The 26776-nt window shown below is 35.1% G+C and overlaps 1 protein-coding gene across 5 annotated transcripts in view; it reads right to left on the bottom strand.

Annotated features, from left to right (window-relative positions):
- PIK3C2G (phosphatidylinositol-4-phosphate 3-kinase catalytic subunit type 2 gamma) overlaps positions 1-26776 on the bottom strand; it is a 539869-nt gene that overhangs the window by 72769 nt on the left and 440324 nt on the right. For all 5 annotated transcript variants that reach the window (XM_086713962.1, XM_086713961.1, XM_086713960.1 and 2 more), the window contains 2 exons: positions 20789-20945; positions 14497-14606 (listed from right to left, as the gene is read on the bottom strand). In XM_086713962.1, the coding sequence (XP_086570088.1) occupies positions 14497-14606; positions 20789-20945 (267 nt within the window). The remainder of the gene's footprint in view (positions 1-14496; positions 14607-20788; positions 20946-26776) is intronic.

Below are 26776 nucleotides of genomic sequence, written 5' to 3' on the forward strand. Positions count from 1 at the left end.
TTGAAATATAAGGATTCAGTTTAATCCTTTGGTGGGAATATCTTTCTGGCATACTTTATTGTAGGGATTTTGTTTACATCTTCTTTTTCTTTTTCTTATTATAACTTTGTATGACATTCAAACATGATCCATTTGGTTTAATCATTTTAATATGAAATTAGCATTCCTAAACTTTCAAGATGGAGTATAAGGTTTTTGAGGGTCTGAAGCTCCCTTTGCTGTTGGTACCATACAGTGATGAAAAATATTTGTTTCATATTTTCTGAGATATGTTTCTTTTTCTCCTCCCCTCACCCCACTTTTTTCTGGACTTTGGTTTTCTTTTTCTCCTATGACCTTTCTCCTCTCAGTTTGGATTATACATATAGTAGTGTCTCTTCAGTGTAGGACTTTTTCCTGGAAGGGAGCTCCAATTACCTTTGAAAGCTCAGAGTTCTTTGACCTTTTCAGATCTGTCACAGAACGCTTGCCCTTCCCAGTGAATTGGGGTGAGTAAAAATTCTTCCAAGTTTTAGCTGCTGTTATCAAATTGACCTGCTCAGCTTTCCAGTGAGTACCCATGGAGTCTTTGGAGTTCTGTTCTCAGGTCAATCAGATGACCTGTTGCTTCTTTAGCTTCTTCCCATGATATGCTGATATGCAGGTCTTATAGCTGACTTGTCCTACCTGCTTATATTTTAGGATTCTCAGGAATACTTTGTTGCCTAGTTTTGTTGTAGATACTGTCCATAGTTTTTGAATTTTGCTACCTTATTTGATATGTTTTATTTGGAAGAGATTCAGGGATATTAAAAAACTTAACTTTTTATACTATTTAATTCAAACAACACAGTAAAATATGAAGTAAACCATGAAAGGATCCCTTCATCCCTCCTCCATTACCACTCTCCTCCCCAGAAATAACTAGTAGAAACAATTTGATATTATCCTTTTGTACTTTCTCTATATTTTTGTGCAAAAAGACACACACACATACATATCTACTATATTTATTCCTACCACATGCCAGCTGCTATTTTAGTGTTGGGATATATAGCAAAGAATAATAGAAATTTCTTCCTTTATAGAGTTTACATAATGTGAAATTCAGACAATAAGGAAATAAACGTTTAAAAATAAAAGATTCAGGAGAGTAATATATGCTATAAAAACACTAAAATAGAAATTGTAGAGATGGAATATGAGGTGGGTAACAGTTTGCAATTTTAAATAGGATGGTCAGCGAAGAGTTGAACTATTTGACACAGATCTTAATTTGGCAAGAGTGTAGGCCATGGGGACTTCTGATGAAAGAGTTTTTTGTAGCAGAAACAACAGCTAGTCTAGAAACTCAGAGGAAGATGGGTGACTGGTGTTTAGCAGCTGGCAAAGAACAGCAGTATGGTTGACAGAGGAGGGGAAGAACAGAATTAGACTAAAAGAGCACTATTTTGTAAGGATGATGATGTGTGAGATAGAAGTAAAAAGACAGGAATCAAAATCATAATTCCATGTCATGTTGTAATTTGCTAATTTAACTAAGTAATATATTTTGGAAGAAAAATTTTATAGTGATTGGTATAGTACGTGGCCCCCAAATACCTATTGAATGAACAATCTTTCTAATTCAGAACAGAGAAAAAAATATTCTATTTTAAAATAATTATTTAATGCTTATTTATGTTTGAGAGAGAGAGAAAGAGAGAGCAAGGGAGGGACAGAGAGAGATAGAGATAGAGACAGAATCTGAAGCAGGCTCCAGGCTCTGAGCTGTCAGCACAGAGACTGATGTGGGGCTCGACTCACAGGCTGTGAGATCATGGCCTGAGATGAAGTTGGATGCTCAACAGACTGAGCCACCCAGGTGCCCCCAAAATCTATTTTTTCAAATGACCACATATTATCTGAAAGTATAGATGTAGAATTTAACCATTTTTTTTTAAATTGCAGAGACTATTCTTTCCTCACTGATTTAATTTTGTCTAATACTAAGGCTCCATATAAGCCCAGGCCTGCTTCTTCATTGTGTTGCACTTGTTATTTGTCTATTTCTGTGTCAGTCCTACACACTTCCTTAAAAGCTGGAATTTATAATAAGTCTTGAAATCCAGAAGTTCTTTTACCCTCTTCTTCTTTAGGCATTTTTTTTTCACTATTTTAGGCCCTTTAATTTGCCAAATTTATTTATTTATTTATTTATTTATTTATTTATTTATTTATTTATTATTTTTAATATTAGTTAATTTTTGAGAGACTGTGAGAGAAACAGAGTGTGGGCAGGGGAGAGGCAGAGAGAGAGGGAGACAGAAGCAGACTTCAGGCTCCCAGCTATCAGCACAGAGCCCGACATGGCGCTCAAACCCACAAACTGCGAGATCATGACCTAAGCCAAAGTTGGACACTTAACCGATTGAACCACCCAGGCACCGCAATTTCCCAAATGTACTTTAGAATCAGCTTTTCAAACTCACCCATACACAAAATAGATGTGTAAGGATTTGAGTGGTATTGCATTAAAACTATAAATCAAATTGGAGGAGACTTAACATCTTACATTATTGATACATGCAAGTGGTAAACAGGATAGATTTTTCCATGTAGTTAGGTCTTGTTTTACATCTCTTTGAAGGAGTTTTGCATTGTTTTCTTCCTTTGGAAGTTTTGCATATCTTTTGTTGGATTTATTTATTAATTGAACATATTTTTGTATGGCAAATGGTAAATGCTATTTTTTCCTATTTTTAACTAATATTTGATAATATATGAGTAGAGTTTAAACTGCTATTAATTCTAACAATATTTCTGTATAATCTGTCCAAAATTTGTATTGACAGAGTCATGTAATCTGTAAGTAATGCTACAGTTTTGTCACCCTTTGCACTGATAACACTTCCAGTTCTATGTTATCAGTGGTGATAGTAAGCCTTTTTGGTTTGTTCCTGATTATAAAGAAGTTTTCAATGTTTCACCATTAAGTATAATGTTTTCTTTACATTTCTATTTCTAGAGTTTTTTAAAAAATGAGGGGTTCTAAATTTTATTAACTACATTTTCTTTATCTATTGAGGTGATCATATAGTTTCCCCTTTAATCTTATTTACTATGGAGTCTTGAATGTTTTATCTTGTAACTACTTGCTTTACTGAACTCTTGTTACTCTATATTTTTTAATTCTATAGAATTATTTTATTTGCTTTCTTATTCAAATGGAAAATGAGAATATAATAAAACTTAAACATAGAGCTTTACTATCAATATAAAGGTATTCATATCTTTCTCCTGACATTCACGGGAATGCTTGCAGTTTTCCATTTTTATTTTTTTATGTATTTAATGTTTTATTTATTTTTAGAGAAAGAGAGAGACAGTGTGCAAGCAGGGGAGGGGCAGAGAGAGAGAGGGAGACACAGAACCCGAAGCAGGTTCCAGGCTCTGAACTCTCAGCACAGAGCCCGATGCGGGGCTTGAACTCACGAGCCGTGAGATCATGACCTGAGCTAAAGTCAGATGCTCCACCAACTGAGCCACCCAGGTGCCCCGTCAATATTCCAGTTTTAAATGTAAGATATTTACCTAAGTTTCCTTCCATTCTGAGCTTACTAAAATTTTGTAAGAGGAATGGATGTTGAATATAATTAAATACTACTTTTCTGGGTTGGCATCTATCAAAGTTATCATGCAATGCCTTCTTTTGACTAATCTGACATATCCTCAATGTTAACCATGTAGTTCAATAATGTTTAATAATTTCCCCCTCAATTTTGTAAAACTTCAACCCATCTATCTTGTTTTGGTATTAGACTCTTTAAATTCCAAAATTTGTCATTATTAAACATCAATCTAGGCCAAAATTTGCTAAGAAAGTTAAAATATGACTGATCATTATTCACTTCCACATGTTCATGTTTCTAAAGATATTCTTTGACTTTACGAATTTATGGGTATATAGTATAGTATAAAACATTCATTTCTTTTCTCATTCATAGTTTAAGGAATGAAGATAATAATAATAGTGGGAGTATAATGCTAATCATGATTTATGGAGACCCTATCATTCGTTCATTCATTCATTCAACAAATATTTACTGAACATATTTTGTGTGTGGGGTGGAAAGCTCTAGGGTAACAGCATGTACTCGCTTCTCATGACGATAGGCCATGAACCATAAATCTTAAATTCTAATGTATTCACCTTCATAAAATTTCAACTATGTCCATGCCTTACTCTTATGATGCCCAACAGTTAAGATGTAGGAAGACTGGAGATGAAGGATGAACTTTTATGATAAGCCTATAGTTTTAGGGCAGACTTTCACCAATCCATCTTCCCTCTTGCAGGTGATAGATTTAAGGCCTGATAGCACAGTGCTGTTAAATATGACCCAATTTAGGACTGGGGACCCGAGAGCAGTAGGTTTCAGGCCTCTGCAAGGATCTGATTTATGCAGGTGGCAGCCCTGTGATTTATTTTGCTTAATGGCAGGATCAGCAGGATTATGCTTTGGAGTATCCTTATATTACAGGTTCAAAGCCGCATTTCGAAGGAACCAGTTCTTAAATTTCTTAGGGAAAGCCTCCAGATCATCCTGATAAACACTTCCAGCTCCCTGCCAGCCACTGTTCTATGTGTTGGGACATAGAAGTAAAGGAGAGAAATCAGATTTCTGCCCTCAGGGAGTATATATACCTTGGCCGACAGTGCCACTAAATGCCTTATGTTAATCTTTTCATCCTTATAGGAAAGCAGTAAAATTATTTTAGCAATGATGCCAGAAAAAATGACCAAGAAAGGTTAAATGAATACCAAAGGTGACATCACCTAGAAAGTAGTAACCACAAATTTCAACTCATGTTTATCTGATTCCACAGTCTTTGCTCTCATTGTGGATTATTTATAATAAACAGTATTTCAACTTTGTCTCTAAGATTAGCCAATCAATACATTTAGCATGGAATTCTTAGATGGAATAAAGGCACTAAAATAATGATCCTTTAATTTTTACATAGAAATAATGCTTAGAAAAACATTTAACAGTATTTCTTGAAGCCTGTTCTTGAAGGGAACATGGTCCAAAGGGTTATAAAATAACCATAAAATCTTAAGCCTGAGGTCCTATCTTAAAAATCTGTACAAATTCTACTCTACTTCATAACATACTTATCTTTTAATATGGCATAAATATTTTAAATAGCTTATCACTACAAACAAATGCTACTAACAGGTTTCCTAGCTATGTGTGTGTGAGAATGAGCCATTGAGTTTTTCAGTCTCAGAAAATTGGGTTGAATCCAGGAGGTCTGGTCTTTCGTGTCAGGTTCAACATAGAGACAGAGAGCAGTTTTTTTCTCAGATTAAATATTATGATATTTTTTGAGTGCACATTTATATTAATATGTGACTATAAGGGGCAAAAGTTTTTCACTGCTTTATGAGTCACATCAGAGTAACCATTGAGGAGAGATGTCTATAATGCCGTGGACTGCAGTTGAGCAAAGGTTCTGAGGCAACAGGATGGGAATTTCAAGAGCATATTTCTATTGCTGAAGTTGTTTATATCATTTTGTGGCTTGATAGAATACCTGTTTTACTGGTCAGTCTCTTTAGTCTAAGGAAAACATTTCTCAAAAGACTATCTGTGAAGGAATTTGCAGAAGAACATTCTTATTTCCCCATTGCCTCTATAATTTTATCGTATATAAATAGAAGACTTTTAAGTGACTCATTCTCCCCATAAACCAATTTCTTCATCTAACCTCCAAACTTCACTTTGCTTTGATTTTGGCGTGTGTGATAAACACATTACTTTTTTTTTGTCTTTTGTATTGGAGTTCCTGATTGAGTGTCCAGCTTTGTGAGTCATGCTTAACGATTCAGAGGGAACAATGACTTAATACAACTTTGTCACAGTTTGTTTTATTCCATTAAGAAAAGTAATAGCTCAACATTGAATTTGTAATCTCTAAAATATATGACCAATGTTTTCTCATAGTTAAACCTATAAAGTGTGCTATCAAGATAATTCCTACTTTGCTGCAAATTTATACTGGACAATAAGTATTCAAACCCATATTTTTTTTAGCCAAAAAAAATATTATGAGATGAATTCAGTGACTAATCATTCTTGATACACAATAAAAAAAGTTTTTGCCTATGCATTTTTATTTTTAAAACTTCAAGATTGTCTGACATGAAAAAGAGATGCTTTTGGCCATATATGTATATACACATGTGAGAACACAAAAATTTAAGCTTCATGTTCTAACCTTAAATTTTAAATAAAATAGATACTATGAAAGGATATTTCATTTTAATCCTTGTGGCTTTGATGGCCTGGTATCCTAATTTGAGATACATGGCTATAAGCATTTAGATATTTTCTTATTAAACATTTAGATGTTTAGATGTTTTCTTACCATGTTCTTTCACTTAACCTGAAGACATCAGAGTTAAAAAAAATCTATATTTATCTGAGATTATCAGAGTATTAGGACTTTCATAGGTAGGATTTTTTTTCCATGTGATTTTGCTTAAGGTCCTGGGAAGAACATCCATTATGCAAGAAATCAATTTTGCTCTATTCTGAACTCACTTATTAGTTCTGCCTGTGATCTCAAGAAAGTCAATTAGCTTCCAGGAGACTCAATTGTTTCATCTATAAAACATAGTTGACGACTAAACCATGCCATTCCCCCAAGACTGTTGATAGAATTGAATTAGGTAACATATGAAAAGTCATTGGAAACAGAGTAATATTATGCAAATATTATTTCAGAAAACTTACTACCAAATAAGTAAAGAAATGAATACAGATGAGTCCAAAAGGTAGCAAACTACAGATAGAGGGATACAAGGGAAAATAAATGTGCAGATTTATGGTTTTATGGAAAATGACTTATGGGGAACTCTCTTGAAATCCTACAAAAAATAAAGGTTAAAACAAGAGGCAGCTTTATGTTTATCTTTCTTTCTTTTCTTATTTTTGTTTTCTTTTCTCCTGCTTCATAGTTTAGAACGTGGCTTAAAAACACCAAACAAACAACAACAAAAACTTTGCTCTTTTCCAAGTTAAAGTTTGAAGTCTTCAAAATTTACCTAAAAGGTTAGTGAGTCTTATGTAAATTTCATCTCAGGGACCTAACTCTGCATACAAACAAGAATTCCAGGCTCCATGGTCTTGACTATCAATAAGTAATTCTTATACTTTCTTAGGGAGGCTACTTAGAAAAAGCAGCCACATCAGATCAGATGGAATAAAGGAACTAGAAAAAGGTTGATGGACTGGTCTTATTATGTGTAAGTATTATGCCAGTAAAATGATATTCCAGGTTTCCATTCCCACCCTCCCCAAAGCCAGCTCATTTTATTGATGACATTAACATGAAATCTTATGCAAAGCAAAAAAAAAAAAAAAAAAATCTTAACATGCAATAGTATAGAAAAATCAATAATAATAATTGATAACCAATTGATAACCAATTGATAATTGGTGCTATAATTAAGGTAACAAAAATCTTTAAAATGTGAAAAATATATTTAAAAATAATAAATTACTTTAGCTGTTTGTGAAATCTCTGGAATATAGCAATCCTATGCAACACATAGTGTCTGTCAGGAATACCAGTGAGGATAGGCTGTTGCCCTTAGCTGTTGAGGGGTTAGCAGCTGTTGTGAAACAGCGCCATCTGGACTATTCATCTTTTGTAACTAATGACTTCTGGCACTCTGGGTGGGTGCATTGAACTTTCCAAATGCTCTTAACCTTTAGACTGATAGTCTCCGGAAAAGTTAAAATATCTTTTTTTAAAAGCTAATAGCTAAGGTGTATCATGACTTGATATTTAGGCAAATTGGGCAAATTCTCAGCGTAGCTCATATAATTCAAAAACAGAGACTCTCCTATTGCAGAAATTTAGAACAGCAGCCAAGCTATGGAACATTGTAATGAGTGTGACTAGGTCATGCAACTTAGGAAATACAGTATTGTAAAAGGTATTATACCTTCAGTTAAAAAGTGGCTTATAAAGTCAATTTAGTTCAGATTTGTTTTTACAATTATTATTTTTTTTAATGAGAGACTTTCACAATGAAAAAGAAACTTCCATCTGTTTTAATTTGCATATCTCTTTGAAATCTGCTTTCCTAATTTAATGAAAGTTGGACATCATGATTGGTAATTCCTCTAGGTTCTGGGTTTTTGTTTTTTGTTTTTTGTCTTTTGTCTGTTTTTCTTGTGAGCATTTATCTCTATGGGTATCAATGGTTACTAAGGCAAAAGAAAACTTTGATCCATATTTGTGGAATTATAACAATCCAAGAGATAACAATTTGCAAAGTACTAGAAAAGCATCAAGAAAGTCTAAGGACAAAAGAATCCAAGAATCATCCCTCTCCCATATTTTCTTTAATGTCAAAGAGAAACTAGACAGAAGGCCATTTAACTGTTTTGAGGCATTGAGCACAAAGAGTCTCATTTCACTCTGTAGCCATGAAAAATAACTAAGGAAGAATGAGGGAAACACTGGAAGTTTCTGGCATTATGTCTGCACACTCAGGAGGCTCACAGACCCTGGCTCCTTTGTCTATGTGGAATCCAGGAGCACTTTTTCTGGATGTCATCAACATTTCCAGTGGCTTCATGGTTGTACTGATTGGGACAGTCATTGTGCCTGTTCTACCCAATGGCTCCTCATAACTAAGATTGCTCTCTCTAAAGCTCAAAGTTCAGAGAAGAAACTCTAGGCTGTTCTTTGGCAAGGAATGGCCCATGATAGGTGTAAGGATAGGCAACAGAATCCACGATGGCTTTGTGTGAAGGATTCTGTCCAGTGGGGACAAAGGCAACTATTTAAGTCAATTAGATTGTCTCTCTCTGGAATTTCCACTAGAGAATACTGGCCAATGGGCAAAGAGGTAAAATATAGGCAGAGTAAGCAGAGTAGAAGTCCTTTGTTTCCTCTAGAAATCAGGTCCTATTGGTTTCTGGGACTTGTTAGGTTACGATTTGAGTCCATTTATACCCTTTTCTCCAAGGATATCAGATAGAATCTCTGGCTCTTGCTACCAAAATACCTCATGAAAACAAAATTTAAGTTTGGAGTTTTGTGTTTTGCTTCTAGCTGCCTTCAGTTTTAGCCAAAGAGCCAGAGATCTTATGCTTACTAAACCAAAGAATCTGTGTGGCAGGCCAAATAGAATATGTGGAAATACATGGAAAATTTTCTCTCACATGTTTGGAGGAGAAAATGGATGAAGTGAAAAGCATGCTCTGTATGTGGGAGGGGAGGTAGGCAGGGAAATTTATGCTTAATGATCCCAGTCTGGTCTGTGAAATAGGTTATCTGTTTCTAAGGACAGCTAACCCGAGGTTTGAAAGTGATTGAAATTTCTAAAGTAACCCATTCAGACAGCATTTTAATGGATCGTTGCCTTTGTTGCCTAGCAGTGGACTCTGCAGAGGTATTACATGTGAGTATCCATTTGCAGGAATTGAGTCACGAGACTTTCTTGATTCTATTCAACAGCACTCAGCTGTAAGGCGAGTCGAAAAAAGGGAAGCAGAGAGAAGAGTTGGCAATGCTGTGAAAAACCTTTGTGGTCAGTAAAAGAATTTTATTCTCATTTTTCTCTAAATCCCATTAATTGTAATACAATTTTTAATGCCACGCTGAGTACAGCATCTTCTGAAACACTTACGATCACCTCTTAAGCCTGAGTGCAAATACCCAAGAATGAGGTAGGATCCTATATTGTTCATAAATAAAGCATTCTCTCGGAGAGGGAGGAAAAGCCATTTCTTTCAAGTCTCAAACAATATCAAGAGGGCAGCCTCTTACTGCTACTGTAGTCAGGACTGGGCACTTAAGGTACCCACACATGCTATGTCTCAGATGGCTTAGTCCTCATTCATGACCCACATCTGTGAGCTTGGCGGTGGTGGTGGTGGATGGTGGATTTTCTTATTTTTATTTCTATCTTAGTAGTAATATTGGAACAAGCAGTAGTATAAAACACTTTTAGCCTGTCAGAACACAGAGAACACAGACTTTAAATATACAGGGGCTCTCAAAAGTATATTAGAATTAATGTCACCCATTGAAGCACCAAGACTAATGCTGGATCCATTACATAATGGATATGTAATATCCATTACATAACTTTCCTTTTTTGGTAAATTATGTGCACTGCGTCTCTATTCAAGTATCTCCTTCAGTTTTGTAACCCATGTGATGTCAGAGAACACAGTTTAAGATAACAATATTATTTACACAGAAAAGTAAACAAGTGCACATAATTTTTCACATTTATTTTAATCATGTGGATCAAGTCATTCAAAATTCCACTATTGTTTTTAATTAATCAGGCTACTTTTATAAATTCATTCTATATATTGCTTGAGTATTAACAAAAGAAATATCCTATAATTAGATTAAAAATTTTTAATATATAAATAATAGAGAGATCTTAAGTAACTTTTTCAAATGGTTAAGAATCCTAGTCACAATTAATTGAGGTTTCTTAAATCTCCATAACCGGGTCTTCACAGTGCTGTGTGATAGGAAAGATCATCAGCACACGATCCACATTTGCTTACCAAAGAACTTAAGAGAACATGTGGAAAGGCAAACTCAAAACACATTAAATCATATCTAAAAATAAAGGTATGTAGTTGAGATTATAGGATAAAATATATCACTAAAGGGAGACATGAGTCTCATGGGAGATTTCTCTGAGCAGAAAAGGGGAAAGACAGAGAGGTTCAAGGCATCTGGTAATGAGCCAAATCAGAGAAAGGAAAGAGGTTGAGTACCTTGGAGTCAAATTACCCCATGGTGGTCCCGTGGGGCAGCAAACATAGCAGATCCTAAACCAAACATCCGGGGGACACCTGGTGATGGCACAGAGATGATAGTACTGGGAAGGAACATCTGTCCTCCATCAAGGCTTGGGATAGTCAAGATGTGAGACAAAAGATCTACTTTGTTCAAACTGTAGCCAAAGTGGGCTCTAAGGAACCTTGAGAAAACTATGGTCTGAATTATGAAGCGACATACCCCAAGAGCCTGCATATGAGAGGGGTGGTTTTGAGCCCACAGGATAGAGTGTAAGACCTCACACTCTGTAGCATAACCCCCTGGATACACATTGTGGTTATGTCTACAGCTGGCTATATCCTTTGGTAAATTATTTAACTTCTCTGGGGTCTCAGTATCCTAATCTAAAAATTTAGATTAAAATTATATTATCTTACAGACTTTTTTTAAATCACTTTACAGAGGTATGATTGACATGCAAAAAGCTGTGTATATTTAATATATACAACTTGATGAGTCTGGAGATGATTATACATTTGTGAAACTATTAGGATAAACTATACCATAAACATACCCATTTCCTCCAAAAGTTTCCTCCCATGCTCTTTATTTATAATTGCTATTATCAGTATTACTAATCATTTTTCTTACAGACTTGTTATGATGATGAAACAACTTACTCTATGAAAAGCACTAGAACGGGGCCTGACACATAAGAAATACCACCCTAAATGTTAGCCATTATTATATAACTTTTATAGACTTAATGTTTGATGTTTACATTGCATCTCCTGTTAAACTTTAAAATATATCTTAAGGGGAATGAGGCATGTTTCACATTCAGATATGTTCGAAAGTGGAAAAGTGGGACTATGTCCCCTGTTTTACTTGGGAGAAACTGGTATAACCAATAAGTGTATTAAGGTGATATACTAGACATCATGTAATTCAGTAATAAATTAAGGACAGCATGAAATAGCACACATTCTGTAGGATTATAGAACAAAAGACTAGTCACGATGGGAATAATCTGAGGTTTCATGGACAAGAAACTAGTTGTCCAACATCTTAAGGGATACGTAGAGTTGAAAGTTAGATCAGACTCCCCCCCATTCCAGTAATTTTTTTTTATTCTTTGGAAGCGTTTCTGATGTATTAAATAGACAAAGGAGGAATGAATGTATATGAGAAATTTATCTACCCAGAAGAGGATTCCTTTGGGAATAATAGAGGTGGAGTGGATAAACCTTGATAAAGACAATCAGATTATAAGGTTGTCAAAAGTAAGAGGTAGGAAATGGCAAGTCAAAAACAATTATTGAACAGAGAAATGATGTGCCCTCATTTAGATGACCAAATGCCTTTTAAGTCTGCAATGGAGAACAAGTTGTTTACCATAAAATTGTAGAACGAAGTTTAATTAATAGAACATACTATATAACATCTAAAAGTGAGAAAATTAGCCTGGCAGAAATATGCGGGCAGGATAATGAGGTCTAGCTCACTGCCAGGAGATTAGTGGCTTTAGATCTACTTCCCATATTAGTTCACAATCTCTTGACTAGGAAGAGGACATAAGTAAATGTAGGCAGGCTCAGTCATGTCGAAGATTCTGCTCTTTATAGATCTGGGTGTATCAGTTAAAGTCAGAAAACGTGGAGGGATGGAACTCTGGCAGACAAAGCCTATCGACATTTTCCCTGTGGCCAGGACCTGAAAGAGCTTTTCTTCATCCAATATATAGTTTCTTTCCTTTGCTCTAGGTAGTAGTAGGGCCTATTTGTAAACTGTCTAAGCAATGACACATCAAACACAGGCTTTAGCTGAATCACATGTTTCCAACCTTCATCTTTTCTGGACCTCTCTCTGCAACTCTATCTCCCAACCGGGTCCCACTGACACATCAATCATTGTGCCTGTAGTGCAGCAGCTCACTTCAAAGAAAGGCATCCCACTCAGATCATAATTGGATAGCCTGAGGGGGCTATTTTTGGTACCATGTGCACTCACCTACTTAGGACGGAGGTAACTAGACCAGGGGTGAGCAGCTGGAGTATAAAGCTGCTTCCTGCTGATGGGATCCCAGAGCTGTGTTGAACTCTGAAAGACCTTCCAGGCCCTGTGACAGGAGACCTTCTGCTCTTCCCAAGGCCGGTTGTTTGCCTTTCCCTAGGATTTTTCACACAAATCCCCCATCCCCAATAGCTGAGGCAACTTGAGAGTCTCTTATCCTTAAAATCAAGGATCTGAAACACTTATGCAAATCTTTAAGCTAGTGTCTTTGGCCATAGACTATTGTCAACTAATATTTATAGTTTTCTAAGTAGACATAAACAGATGCTTCTTTCAGAGATAACCTTTACTACCAGAGGGCATTTTTCAAGACTCAAAAAACCTACCAGACTCCACTAAAGAATCTCTTATGGTAGAATGTCAGAAACAAAGGAGGTAGCAGAAATGTATATTTTTGGCAAGGGCTCTGCCTGGTGTTCCTTAATGGTATCATATAGTTTTCTATATTAAATGTTGAAAAACCCTAGACCAGGGGATTGAAGTCCTAGCTATGGGCCCTAATCCTAGCTGTATTTCTTACTATTTTTTTTATTGTAGGCAAGACCTTTAATTCTTTGAATTTCAGTTTACTTATTTGCATATTTATTGTCAGAATAAATGAAGTACCAGGTCTCTTTCAGCTCTAGCATTCTATAATTCTACCATATTGCTTCTATTCAACCACAAGAGGAGCCTATCTAGTAAAGTTCACAAAAGACAGATTCTTTGCAAAAGTGAAATTCTTTATGTAGGATGGCCCAATCAACTCTCATTGTTCCCTTGTAATAGAGAGAGTCTTCACTATACATTCTGGAAGGGGAAGAGTAAAAGTAATAATTGGCTGGGAAAGATTTTATTTTAAATACTGTTTTCCTCAAAAAGACAAAGCATACATCCATTAAAAAGAGTATAATCTGTGTTTACAAATTTCCGAAGTATTGGAACAATTAAAAAGTAGACTCAAGATTCAATATTAAGGAGTTATAGGAAAAAGTGTATTTCTCTACTTAAACTCTTTACTATGATAATAATTATGCTAACATTTATTGAGCACCTAGAATTTGCTAGCAATTATGCTATCCATTCAAAAATTGAAGTTCAGAGGAATCTTCTATTATAAAATGCACCACCCTTTTGACAATGATTTTGAATGTAATTAATATTCACTATATTCTGGACAGGCTCTTTCTTTGATGTATATTAGTGTTTTCTCAGACTTGCTTAAAAAAAACATAGATTTAAAATAGAAGATAGTTACCAAATACTCCAATATTTGCATTGTCTTAGAGTTGAAAGTAGTGAGTCCATATCTATCATAAATCTCTTTTTCCAAATTGTTTTCCTGGACATAGTTCAAGTAGAGCAACCAATCTATTTATGTCAGTCCTTGCTCTTTTTAGTGACCTCTTATTGAGCAATGTAATAGATGAAGAGGCTGGTTAGCAAACAATAGCATGGTACAGAAACACTGACTAAGGCCCTCTCCTCGACATTCACATTGCTCCCTTTCTATCCCTTGGGAAAGAAGACACAAGCTGGTTATAGAAATGACAGCTTTATAGCACTGACTGTTCACCCTGAAATCACCTCAAATGTGAAACGTATTTGTACACATGAATAAATGCATACTCATACATTCACAGCTTATCTTACTTGGTAAAATGACTTGTTGCTTCTAGGTCTGTGTCTTGTGGACGAAGATTATTATACACATATTTCAGGTCTTGAATTCCACTCAGCTCAGGCAATCCTGCATGTAGCATCTTAGCAGGTAAACAAAACAAAAGCAAACAAACAAACAAACAAAACCTCAGAATAAATGTAAATCAGATCTTAGTTAAATTTGGTTAAGTTTACTTGGTTAATTCTACAAATGCATATACACTTAAACTTATACAGCAAAGCCTTTCAGTTTATAATCATGAATGGATAGAAGTTCATGATTTTTTAACTTCCTGTATTTACTAATAGAAGCAACAAAACAACAATAAGAAGAAGAACCAATAAAATTGTCAAAGTGCTTGCAGATTAATAATTTAATTTTATTGGGGCGCTTGAGTGGTTCAGTCAGTTAAGCATCAGACTTTGGCTCAGGTCATGATCTCATGGTCCACGAGTTTGAGCCCCGTGACAGGGTCTGTGCTACAGCTCAGAGCCTGGAGCCTGCTTCAGATTCTGTGTCTCCCTCTTTCTCTGCCTCTCCCCTGCTAGTACTCTGTCTCTCTCTCTCTCTCAAAAACAAATGAAACTTTAAAATAATAATAATAATTTAATTTTATCTTCATCATAAACCAGTGAAATAAGCATGATAGTATTATTATCCCTATCTTGTCTTCTTGTAGAAGAAGCATAGTCAGCATTGGATGGTAGAATGATAAGGGTTCTAGTATCAGAATTTCTGGACCCACCATTAAAAATCTCAATGATCATGAAAGTCTCTTAACCTCTTTGAATCTCCATTTTCTCATTTTGAAAGTGGAGATAAGAATACTCAACATGTTCCGGGGGCAATCAAATGGCTAATGAATAAGAAAGAGCTTTATACATTATAAATTATTACACAAAAATTATATCGCAATACCCATTTTAAAAAAGAAAAATTTAATCCCCAAAAAAGCATAAGTGTCCAGATCAAATGGTGTGTAAGCACAGAGTATAAAACTCATCCCTCTGGCTCTTAATCTTATGTTCTTTCACGACTCTATGACTCATACTCTAAGAACACAATTTTCCCTATTTAAGTGGTGATTACATTTATTAAAGATTATTGAAGCAATGCAGTAATTAAAGATAAAATTGTACAAAGGCTCAGATATTTTTCTGGCAGCCTTTGGAAAAGTACTGTGTTTATATTATAGTGTAGACTGAAGAGATAATATTCTTTTTAGTTATAGGCAAAAAGAAAGAAAAATTTTTTTGAGAAAAAGATCTTTCTGAAATAAATTTAAACTTTGAGAAAGAAGAAGGAGGAAGAGCAGGAGGTGGAGAAGGAGGAGAATGTCAACAGTACCTCTATGACTAAGATAAATTATTTCCTGCTCTGGAATAGAGGCACTCTTACAGTAGTGGGAAGTTAAGAACAATGCTGCTAATTCTAAAAATGTAAAGGAAACAGTGAGAATATGGTTATGAAGGATGGGTAAATTTATGATTGACTTGATGAAGTTCAAGTGAGAAAAAAATGGATTTGAAACTGTTCTTTCCTACTGTCCCCACCCAGGCAGAGGGAACAGCATGTATAGATGTACCAAGGAGCGCAAGATGTCTTTCATTATTTCACAAAAAGAACTCCAGGAGAGCATCTGGAACATAAGATATCCTGTGGGTAGGTGACAAGAGATGGGCCTGAAAAGGTAAGTAGGGTAGGAACTTTTAGCTATATAAAAGTTTTGTACTTTATCCTAGAGGCAAAAGGAAGCTCTTTTAGTGTTTTTAAATGGGCACTAAATAATTGAATTGTGTTTTTAAAAGATCATTGTGGTTATTTGTGGAAAATGGATTAAAGTGAGGCCAAATAAGAGACTGGACTAGGAGAATGTTTATGAATAAAGAATAAAGTTATTGGATTTTAAATATATTTAGGAAGTAGAGTTGAGAAAACTGGGTGATTAATTGGATAAATTTGAAGGGCTGGGTGGGATCTAAAGTATATAGCTGTAAATATAGATTTGGGAATCGTTAACATATAGATAGTAATTGAAACCTCGAAATGGATCAGGTAGTCGTGGAAAGTTGTTAACTGCTTCTCCTTATGGATGATCTAAACTCATAATATCTAAATTTGAGCAAATTCTCTTCTTCCATAAACTCTTCCTCCTTTTTCCTCTCCATCTCCAGTGCAACCATTGTCCAACTAAGAAGAAATTCATATCTTCTTTGATTCCCTCTTCTAACTGATTCCCAATGTCAGTAACATAAGTCTATAAAAACCACCTCAATGGTCTCTTGTATTCATTCTCCTTTCCATTGCATGCATGCAGGAATGTGTGAATGAATGAATGAATGAATGAATAAATGAAAAAAATGCCTAGCTTTGTTGGGCACTGGAAGCCTGTAACTAGTAAGTTCAACACCAACTACTAAACTTAAAATCAACTATAGAGAGGTATATTCTCAGGAGCAACTAAAGTGTAGAGTAGGCTTTATCTTTTCAGTTCTGTAATTAGAGTTCTGGACACATTTGTGTACTTATTGAGACAGTTTCCCCTTTATTAGACTTATGATTCTCTACTTGCTAACAGCTTTCTTCCCTAGATCTGAATTGCTTTCTGGTTTCTCTAGATACTCAGAATTCACACCTGCTTGCTTGGAACTCTGTCAAACATTTTCTTGGGAAGTATACCCTATACTTAATCCTTCTTCTCCACCCCCCACCCTGGCCCCCTCATTATGCACCAACATCCAAGTGCAGATGGCTTCAAAGTAGATGAACTCAGCTTTCTCCTTGATATGTAGCTAATTAAAGGTAACGAGAGCAAATTTTGCCCTTGTTGATGTGCTCTGTTCCCCAGAGAGGCGGCTGTGAGTATTGTGACTCTGCCACTGGAGTAAGGATGACCTCATACCCGGGTCCACTTAGCCATGTCTGTTCTCTGACCCACAGAGATGCGGTTCAAGTACCTCTTAGCCTAGATTATATGGGCAATAACTTTGGGGCAATAGGAAAGGGAAAGGGTGGCTAGGCTAGTATAGGTAATGAGCAGATACAGGTGATAAACAGATAAATTCCTTTTTAAAGGACAGAAACACTTTTAAATTTTCTACTTTTATTCTCCAAGTCCAAATCTATTTTGATAGTTATGCTTAGGGAAGCAGACACTCTTTGCCACCTCATAGAGCAGTTAGAAAGATTTCTTCTGGGAAATATCTGGTATAATAATGGGTGTGATAAACATTTTAAACTGGGTGAATGGTCCCTATGTTCTTTGGGAGCCTTCCATAATAGCTGATATTGATTTTTTTAATGAGAGAAAAGCTGATGAAATACAGGCTTTTATGTTAGTGACTTCAGCCAGCAACACTCTTGGGTCTCCTACAGATGTTTTGCTTTTAAGAAAGATGGGAATTTCATGGATTATTTTTTTCCCTGATTTTCCCAGGAGCAAATAAAAAGGACTGTGGATATCTGGAAACATGCTGCTCTCAACAAGGGATGAGCCATTAACTCCATAGTAGACTTACCAGACACTTGTGGCTCATAATCCTGGATACTGACCATTCACAGAAGATAGAATTTATGACCCATGTCAATTATTTCTCAAGTTGTAACTGGGTCATGGAGCAGTAGATTTAGTTCTTTTAAAAGAAGTTAATACAATAAGAGTCAGTTTGAGAGAGAATTGAGGGAAATATTGAGTACCCACATGGGCAGAAAATACTCTTTCATGAATTTAAATTTGTTTTTATTTTATAGGAAGCTATGCCAGAGAAAGTGTGGTCCTGAAACCTTACTGATGCTTTGATTATCTACAGAATCCCATAAGAAAGAAACCTCGACAGCAGAGAATGAAGAGGTAAATGACCAGAAACAGAAGTAATATACTGCTGTTTCATATGTATTCATTGTTCTAATTGGTCCACATTGCTTCTGCCTGTTTTAATTTCTGTGAGAGTTTAAATCTAAGATTATTTGCCTAATCTGAATTAGGGCTCTGTATTGCCAAAATTTCCTTCTTAGCCTAAAAGTCAAGACCTGGAAGATTAAAACATACGAAGATTGTTTGGATATACTTTGTAACAGAAATCTTCAATATTTGATTTTAATACTATTTTATGAAAAATTGCTTCAGTACTTGACTCAAACATCATTTATCTCCTTCTTTTAAATGAAATAACATTACATAAGCTCTTTAATAATTATTTTATATATTATGACACATGTGCTAAAAGTTTTCTTTTCAGGTAGGTAGATAAGTTTATTAAGTAAGAGGAAAAAGTCCACCAATAGCCTTCTCAATTTTTCCAAAAGGCTGTCCTCTCACATTATTTTAACATGCTTACTTTTGTTATTCAGCATAATTTTAGTGTCACCTGAGAAATAGCATAATCTATATTTTGTGCTTTTCTATTTTGTGTTTATTTTTAAAATGTCTGTTGCTGGTTCAAGTAGTTGTTAGAATATGGTACTTACTTGTGTGCAGTTATTTATAACATTATAGACATGTAGAAATGCTGGACACTTCATTTATTGTATACACAAATTTTATCTTCCTTATCATATTGAAAACCTTAAGGCTGACTGGGTCTTCTATGTAAATGCATCCTCACAGTTTCTGGTATGTAGTAAGTACTCATGACCTCATGGATTCATGATTTGGAGCCAGTTAGAGCCCAAGAGAATATTAGAATGATATGACCTGGATTTTCACATGTAAATGGAGTCGAGGTCACAGAGTTAGTCCTTGTAGAGTTTCCTCTGTGGTATGAACACAGATTATGAACCATTAGCCATCTCATAATTGCAATATGGCCTAATAGAATTGGGAGTTAGAATGCAAACCTACCAATATGAATCACTGGCTATTATTGAAATAGCCAACTTGAAAATTCTAGACATGGGCAAAATTTATATATCTAGTTTACACAAAGAAACCAAAGTGTCCTTATGCATGAAAGACTATATGTTTATAATACTTTTTTAAATATCGATTTTTTAAGACAGAGTAAGGTACATATGTTGAAAGTTACAACAAGGATCCAATCAAGTCTTCATTGCAACAAGGTCAACATTTATTCAATACTACCCAATAGAACTTTTCTGCAATAATGGAAACGTTTTATATCTGTGTTGTCCCATATGGTATCACTAAGCCACATGTGGCTATTGAGCACTTGACATGTGGCTAGTGAGATTGAGGAGATGAATTTTAAAGTTTAGTCAATACTAATTAATTTAAATTTAAATAACCACATATGAGTAGGGGATATTATATTGGACAGTACTCTTTTGGATTAATAAAGATCTAGCATAATAAATTAATTGAACTCTACGACAGGTACTATGCTGAGTGCTTTATATTAATGATCTAATGAGGTTATTATGAAATATAAATCAATTAGTACACATAAAGCACTTAGTATAATGGTCATGGAAAACATTCACTATTAGGTCATTTATTCATCAATCCTGCAAGGTAGACTCTATTATCTTCATTTAATAGATGAGGAAACATAATCTTATTGGAGTTAAGTAACAGCACCTAGTAGAATTATTGTCATCTGAAGGTTGTAAACCAGCTATTTGGGATTATTGTATTGACTCCAAGCACCATATTGATTTACCAAAGGTGTGTTTCTCTCCTACATTTTGCTGTAGTTACTAGTATATATGGGTGTGCCCAAAGGAATCACCTCCTCCTTCTCCCAGAAATAGTTCTGTCAGATTCCTTTTCTCTCTCCCTGTATATATAGTGTCCATCTCTTTAACATTGGACAGTGAAATGAAATTTTACACTTAAGTCACTTAATTTTACACTTAAATTTCACACTTAAGTCAACAGAGAGCATACAGGAGCATGACTCAGTAGACCCAATGTACACCACTAAATGTACTATTCTGTGGTTGAGTTGCTAGCAAGTTGTCTTAGTTATAATGTGTAAATGAGATAGTACTTTTTAAAGTACTTTTGAAAAATCCTAAAGCATAATAACAACTGATATAATACTCTAAACTACTGTCCTTAATCTTTACTCAAAATATACTGAGATAACCCATGAATACATCAATATTATTGTGAATAGAAATGTTTGAGACAATAACTGTGAATTAATGTAATGAATTATTAAGGAATGTGTTTATAAGCTGTACAGTGGTACTTTTAGTATGCTCATTCCTTTCTCGTTTGAATAGCTCTTTGGGGAAATCCAAGCCATTAGTAAAAATAGACTACTGGAAGAGAGACATATATGAAGCTTATTATTTTTGTTGTTTCCTCAAGGGACTTACCATTTCTAGCAGGTTCAAGAGCAGTCGACTGTGCCTTCTGACAATATTATAAGCTCGACAGCAAAGCTCCACAAAATCTTGGAAATGCTGTGGGTTTTTCCCACCTTCTGTAATAAAGTACTCCATCTCTGAAGTAAAAATAAAAGGTGCTCGGTCCCTACAAACAAAAACGAATAGCAACCATAAGCAGGAAGAGAAGTGGTGTGTAGAGTTCAATTAGGCATTTACAACAACTTATTTTCATTTGATATTTTTTTTTTGTATTTTCTATCTACTCTAAGGAATGGGACTATCTCCTTTATGGAGTAGCTGAAGAAACTTGCTAATTATGGGCTTTGAATAGCCTCGCTGGGCTGCAACAGAGAGGGAAGAACATCGATCTATATATCAAATATTTAATTCCAAGTTATATTTGATAATCAAAAATAAATAAGACAGATCATGTATTTGACTTCATGGTTTTGTTATTTAAGTTTTCTCTTTTCTTTTCTTCTTTTCTTTTCTTTTTTCTTTTTTTCCTTAGAAGATATTGACTGTTTAAGGGAAAAATTTTCAGGTAATGACAAATTCTTCCAGAAGGCAATCTGAAGGAAAAAAAAATGTTACCAATTCACTGTTGTATGCTTAGTAAGGGAAAAAAAGAGTCAGCTGTATTTTATTTCACACTAGGTCAAATAAAAATACGGATCAGAAAGGAGGAAATATGTACAAACCATGTTGATATGTATATAATATCACCCCCTGTAGTTCTCAAGGTTGAAAAACAGGAAAACAGAAGACCAGAAAGATGATCCTGTTTTCTCTATTATTGCCATTTTTCTCATTTTATTTGAGACATAAAGATACCTAAGATGAAGCATATCTAAGAGATTAGCAAAGAAAGGATTGGAAACACTTTTCTGTGATGTGAAGAATAACGATGAGACAAAGAATTTTGATACTGATTTGGCCTACAGTCCTCTAGAAACATTTGAGATAGGAGTATAGTTTTGATTAAAACATTGTTTTAAAAGTAAAGACATTTTTATTTTATTTATTTAAAAAAATTTTTTTAACGTTTATTTATTTTTGAGACAGAGAGAGACAGAGCATGAACGGGGGAGGATCAGAGAGAGGGAGACACAGAATCTGAAACAGGCTCCAGTCTCTGAGCTGTCAGCACAGAGCCCGATGCGGGGCTCGAACTCACGGACTGCGAGCTCATGACCTGAGCCGAAGTTGGCCGACTGAGCCACCCAGGCGCCCCAGTAAAGACATTTTTAAATAAATTCAAATAAAACATACTTTAATATTTCAGCCTGGCAACCTAGATATAATTAAGGTTAGTCTAAGCAATAACTGAAAAAAATCAAGGACTATTGAGAAAGCTTCTTTTTTTAAATTTTTTGTTTTGTTTTGTTTTTGTTTTTTTTTGTTTTTAACGTTTATTTACTTTTGGGACAGAGAGAGACAGAGCATGAACGGGGGAGGGGCAGAGAGAGAGCGAGACACAGAATCGGAAACAGGCTCCAGGCTCTGAGCCATCAGCCCAGAGCCTGACGCGGGGCTCGAACTCAGGGACCGCGAGATCGTGACCTGGTTGAAGTCGGACGCTTAACCGACTGCGCCACCCAGGCGCCCCGAGCTTCTTTTTTTAAAATAAAGAATGATTATGTTCTTTATTGTTGCTATGCTTAGCATTTGAATAAATATATAACAGAGTGGAAAATTTTGCTAATCTGATTTAGGCCTCTCAGAACTGTGGCTATTTAAATCAGAAAGCTATAACCTAGGCATTTTGTAGGTGACGTGGAGAAGCAGAATCTAATCACAGGCAAAGTATTTTAAAGAAAATAATCTACCTCTATTTGGCTATGGTTATTTTATTTATTTTATTTTATTTTATTTTATTTTATTTTGTTATTTATTTATTTATTTATTTATTTATTTATTTATTTATGATCCATACTACCACTGAATATCTGACTGAGAGGCTAGTGTAACAATATCTCTACTTAACTTTATATTCATTCATTCATTCATTCATTCATTCAACAAAATTTATCAAGCACCTAGATACTGAGGAATGTGTCTTAAGAATCAAGTCCAAATTTAAAAATTTCTGCTTAAAATCCTTTTATTTTTGGCTGTCATTGACTTATCCAATGTATATGCTATAAGTATACTTTGCAGCTCTTTATTTTAGTCAAGCTGGAAGCAGAGCTATTGAAAACAGGAGTTATACCACGGGTTCTAATCCTGGACCTGTTATATCTCAATTTCCTCATCTCTGAGATGCATAGATAATACTGAGCTCTTAGAATTACTGTGAAGATTAACTGAAAACGTGTACACACTGCCTGATACACAGAGAGTTCTACATGCTTATGAATTGCTATGGTTAGAAGCTCTATGCAGAGGAACAGATTGCAGGTTTTCAATCATATTCTAGCATTTACTAGTTCTGTGGCCCTGAGCAAGTTATTTGTCCTTTCCATGCCTTAATTTCCTCCTCTGTAAAACAGAGACAAGGGCACTTGACTCCTGTGACTTTTGAGAGGATTAAATGGGTTACAGCATGTAAAAGTTTTAGGACACAGTCTGGCACATAGTAAGCACTGAACAAATGTTAAATACTATTGTTAGTCCTCAAACTAATAACAAATGTGTTCTCAGAGCTAAATCTTGTCATAATTAAATCTCTCTTTCTCTTCAAAAATGCCATCAGTTTAGGGTATCTGGGTGGGTCAGTCAGTTGAGCTTCCAACTCTTGATTTTGGCTCAGGTCATGATACCAGGGTCATTGTATGGAGCCCCACATCAGGCTCCATGATAACTGTAGAGCTTGCTTGAGATTCTTTTCTTCTTTCTCTCTCTCTCTCTCTCTCTCTCTCTCTCTCTCTGTCTCTCTCTCCTCTGCCCCTCTCCCCCACTCATGCTCTCTCTTTTAAATTAAAAAAAAAAAATGCTACCAGTAAAATTCCAGGCTTCCTTCAAGGTTTAATTTACTCCCAGATCCTCCATATAACCTTTTTGCATAAGCCCTTAAGTGGACCTTTGAATTTGGTAGCACTTTTTATATGTCGCTCACACATGTAGTCATCACTATTGTTAACATTTTAGTAGCATCTTAGCAATATCCCAGACTTCCATAATCGGAAAAAAAATTTTTATATATAAAAATTTTCCAAATTTTTCATACTCTCTATACTATATTTACTATATTGAATGGAACTCTTGAAATAACTTCAAGCGAGTCAATTTTACAACTTCCTGAAATTTTCTTTTCTAATGTGATAGATATGCTTTCTTCTTCCATATGCTTGACCAAATGGATTTCCCTTGGAAAGTTGTTGTAATTATGCTCAAGTTCATGTGATGACACATTTCCTCCTTCCATGGTAACCACCATTATGAGTCAGATAAAGAAACACCATAGCAGAAAATCAAATACACAAAAGAAGCATATCTAGGTTAGAGAAAATATAAACTAATAATAATATTGAAGGACCCAATTTTAGCTGTGTTTAAATATTATCATAATCTAAATTTTCCATGGGCCCCCAAAATAAAATGTTACATTTTTTTCTATATGATTTGCATGAGTCACTGCTGAGCAATTTTTAAAATAATGTAGACTAAAATTTTTTTGTAAGTGGAAAGAAGTTGAACATGTGAAACAGAATCCTATCACATCCCTATAAGCTGTAAAAATCGTAGCTGGGATGTGCTTTATCAATTCCCTCAAATGTGAACCTAATCCCAGGTCACAGAATTAATGTATTGGAGCCTATGTCTGAAGTTTAAGGGATACTTATAAATTTGAGATATAAATTGGTTATGGCATGAGAGAAGGTTGAAAACTATTTGATCTCCTAGAGTCCATACTGATATTACATTCTGAATCATATGCTGAAAATCTGTCACTTGTAGCTGGACAAATTTACCAAGAAATTTCTTGGTTTCTATTTCCCTAATAGTGTTTTTACCATTATTTGCCTAAATCCTATCTGTTCTTGCTTCTGTACCTTTTACTTGTATTTTTTCCTGCTTCTGGCCATGTTTCTCTCTCTCTCTGTGTCGCACCTGATGCTCTATTTTTTTTTTTTCTAATAATTCTTCTCTAATTTACCGATCCCTCACTGGTTTCTCTCTTACTTTGCCTTTTCTTTTAACTTGGCTCTACAGCTAATATATTTCATTCTTTTTAGTCTCTAGTAGTCTTATGATTTTTTTCTCCCAAATAATCTGTGTGATTATCAAGAGGAGAGGCATTATTTTATCTTTCCTTTCTATATTCTTAATGTCTCAAACAATATTTTGCTGATATTCTGCAATGGATGCAACAGTGAATATACTTAGTTCACACAGTTAAAAACTTGTGATAATTTAACATTTATGTGGGAAGGCTGTATGAACAATCTTATTGGTTACAATTCTGTCATTTTGTTGTCCAAGTTAATCTTTTTATTAACTTATAATCAGTCCTTCTCTGAAAGTATTATTCTGTAAAACTGCAAGAATATTTTATACATTTCCCAATATACGTGAGAAGTGAGTAGTGCTTTACAAATGTATATAGACTTGAGAATTTTAAGGATATTTCTATTATAAACAAATACTAATTATTAAGGAGATAAATTATTTCCCGTATCAATGGTTAATAATTTGCTGTTTATAATTACTTATGCACAGAGTTCCCCTTTAATCATTCTGTAGATGTGATCTCCTTGTATAAAATCACTAGAATACTAAGATCATCATTAAACATTTATTTTTTTTATTTTTTTTTAATTTTTTTTTTTCTTCAACGTTTTTATTTATTTTTGGGACAGAGAGAGACAGAGCATGAACGGGGGAGGGGCAGAGAGAGAGGGAGACACAGCATCGGAAACAGGCTCCAGGCTCCGAGCCATCAGCCCAGAGCCCGACGCGGGGTTCGAACTCACGGACCGCGAGATCGCGACCTGGCTGAAGTCGGACACTTAACCGACTGCGCCACCCAGGCGCCCCTCATCATTAAACATTTACACATTTTTATTTTACTGAGGGTACATAAACTTTTAGGATATGTCTCTCCACTGGGTAACTAGGGAGGCATGCAACCAAACAAAATGTTAGAGTACTATAGTTATTTATCAACAAATATTTATTGATCATCTATAATAGATGTGTATAAGGCTTATAGGTGATGTTACATATTTTAAAAATCAATATCCTAGAAGCAATACAAATGTATTAATAATAATGATAGTGTTTTGAAAAGGTCCCTCCAGCTGTAATATGGAGAAGAATTTGGGAGAGGGAGAGTATGTGAGTAGATCAGACAAGAGATTTTGCAGAAGATTTTGGTTAGATATGAGTGTAGCTCAGATTAGGTTTGTGGCTTGCAAATACAGAGAAGTGGGAAGACAAAAAATATTTTGAATCAAAAATCAAGAGGACTTCATATGGTTCAAAATGTGAAGAGTGTTAGGAACAGATTTAAATTTTTGGCTTGTGTATTAGGAAAACTAAAGTGCGACATTCCGAGTGGGTTCAGTTTTGAACAAGCTATGTTTGAGGTGCCTTTGAGATATACAGGAGTAGATGACATTGAGGTATTGTGATACTTATTTCCAGACCATAGAGAAAAGATCTAGGTTGGAGGTAAAATTTCGTGCGTCAGATTTCCACTTCAACTGCATCAGGACCTCAGGACTCAAGAAACAACATGGTGGGGAATTCTCTGGAGGTTTTTTTTTTCCCCACATATATTCCAAACATAGACCTCAAGAAGCTGGCAATCGTGAAATGCCAGTGGGTGCAGACAAAAAAATTGCCAAGAAAAGCCTGCTCTTTCTAGCCAAGGGCCCAGGAAAGGGATAGCTGAACAAGGCAGAAAATTAAGTTTAGACAGTAACCACGCTACTCCAACCAAATACTGCAGAAAAGAAAAAAAAATGACTCCACTCCCCAATGACACCAGTGAAGGCTTCAAAGAGAGCCTAAAATTCCATTCTCACCAAG

Source organism: Puma concolor, chromosome B4 (assembly GCF_028749965.1).
Source record: "Puma concolor isolate L17-30 chromosome B4, mPumCon1.1.hap2, whole genome shotgun sequence".
Classification (NCBI taxonomy): Eukaryota; Metazoa; Chordata; class Mammalia; order Carnivora; family Felidae; genus Puma; species Puma concolor.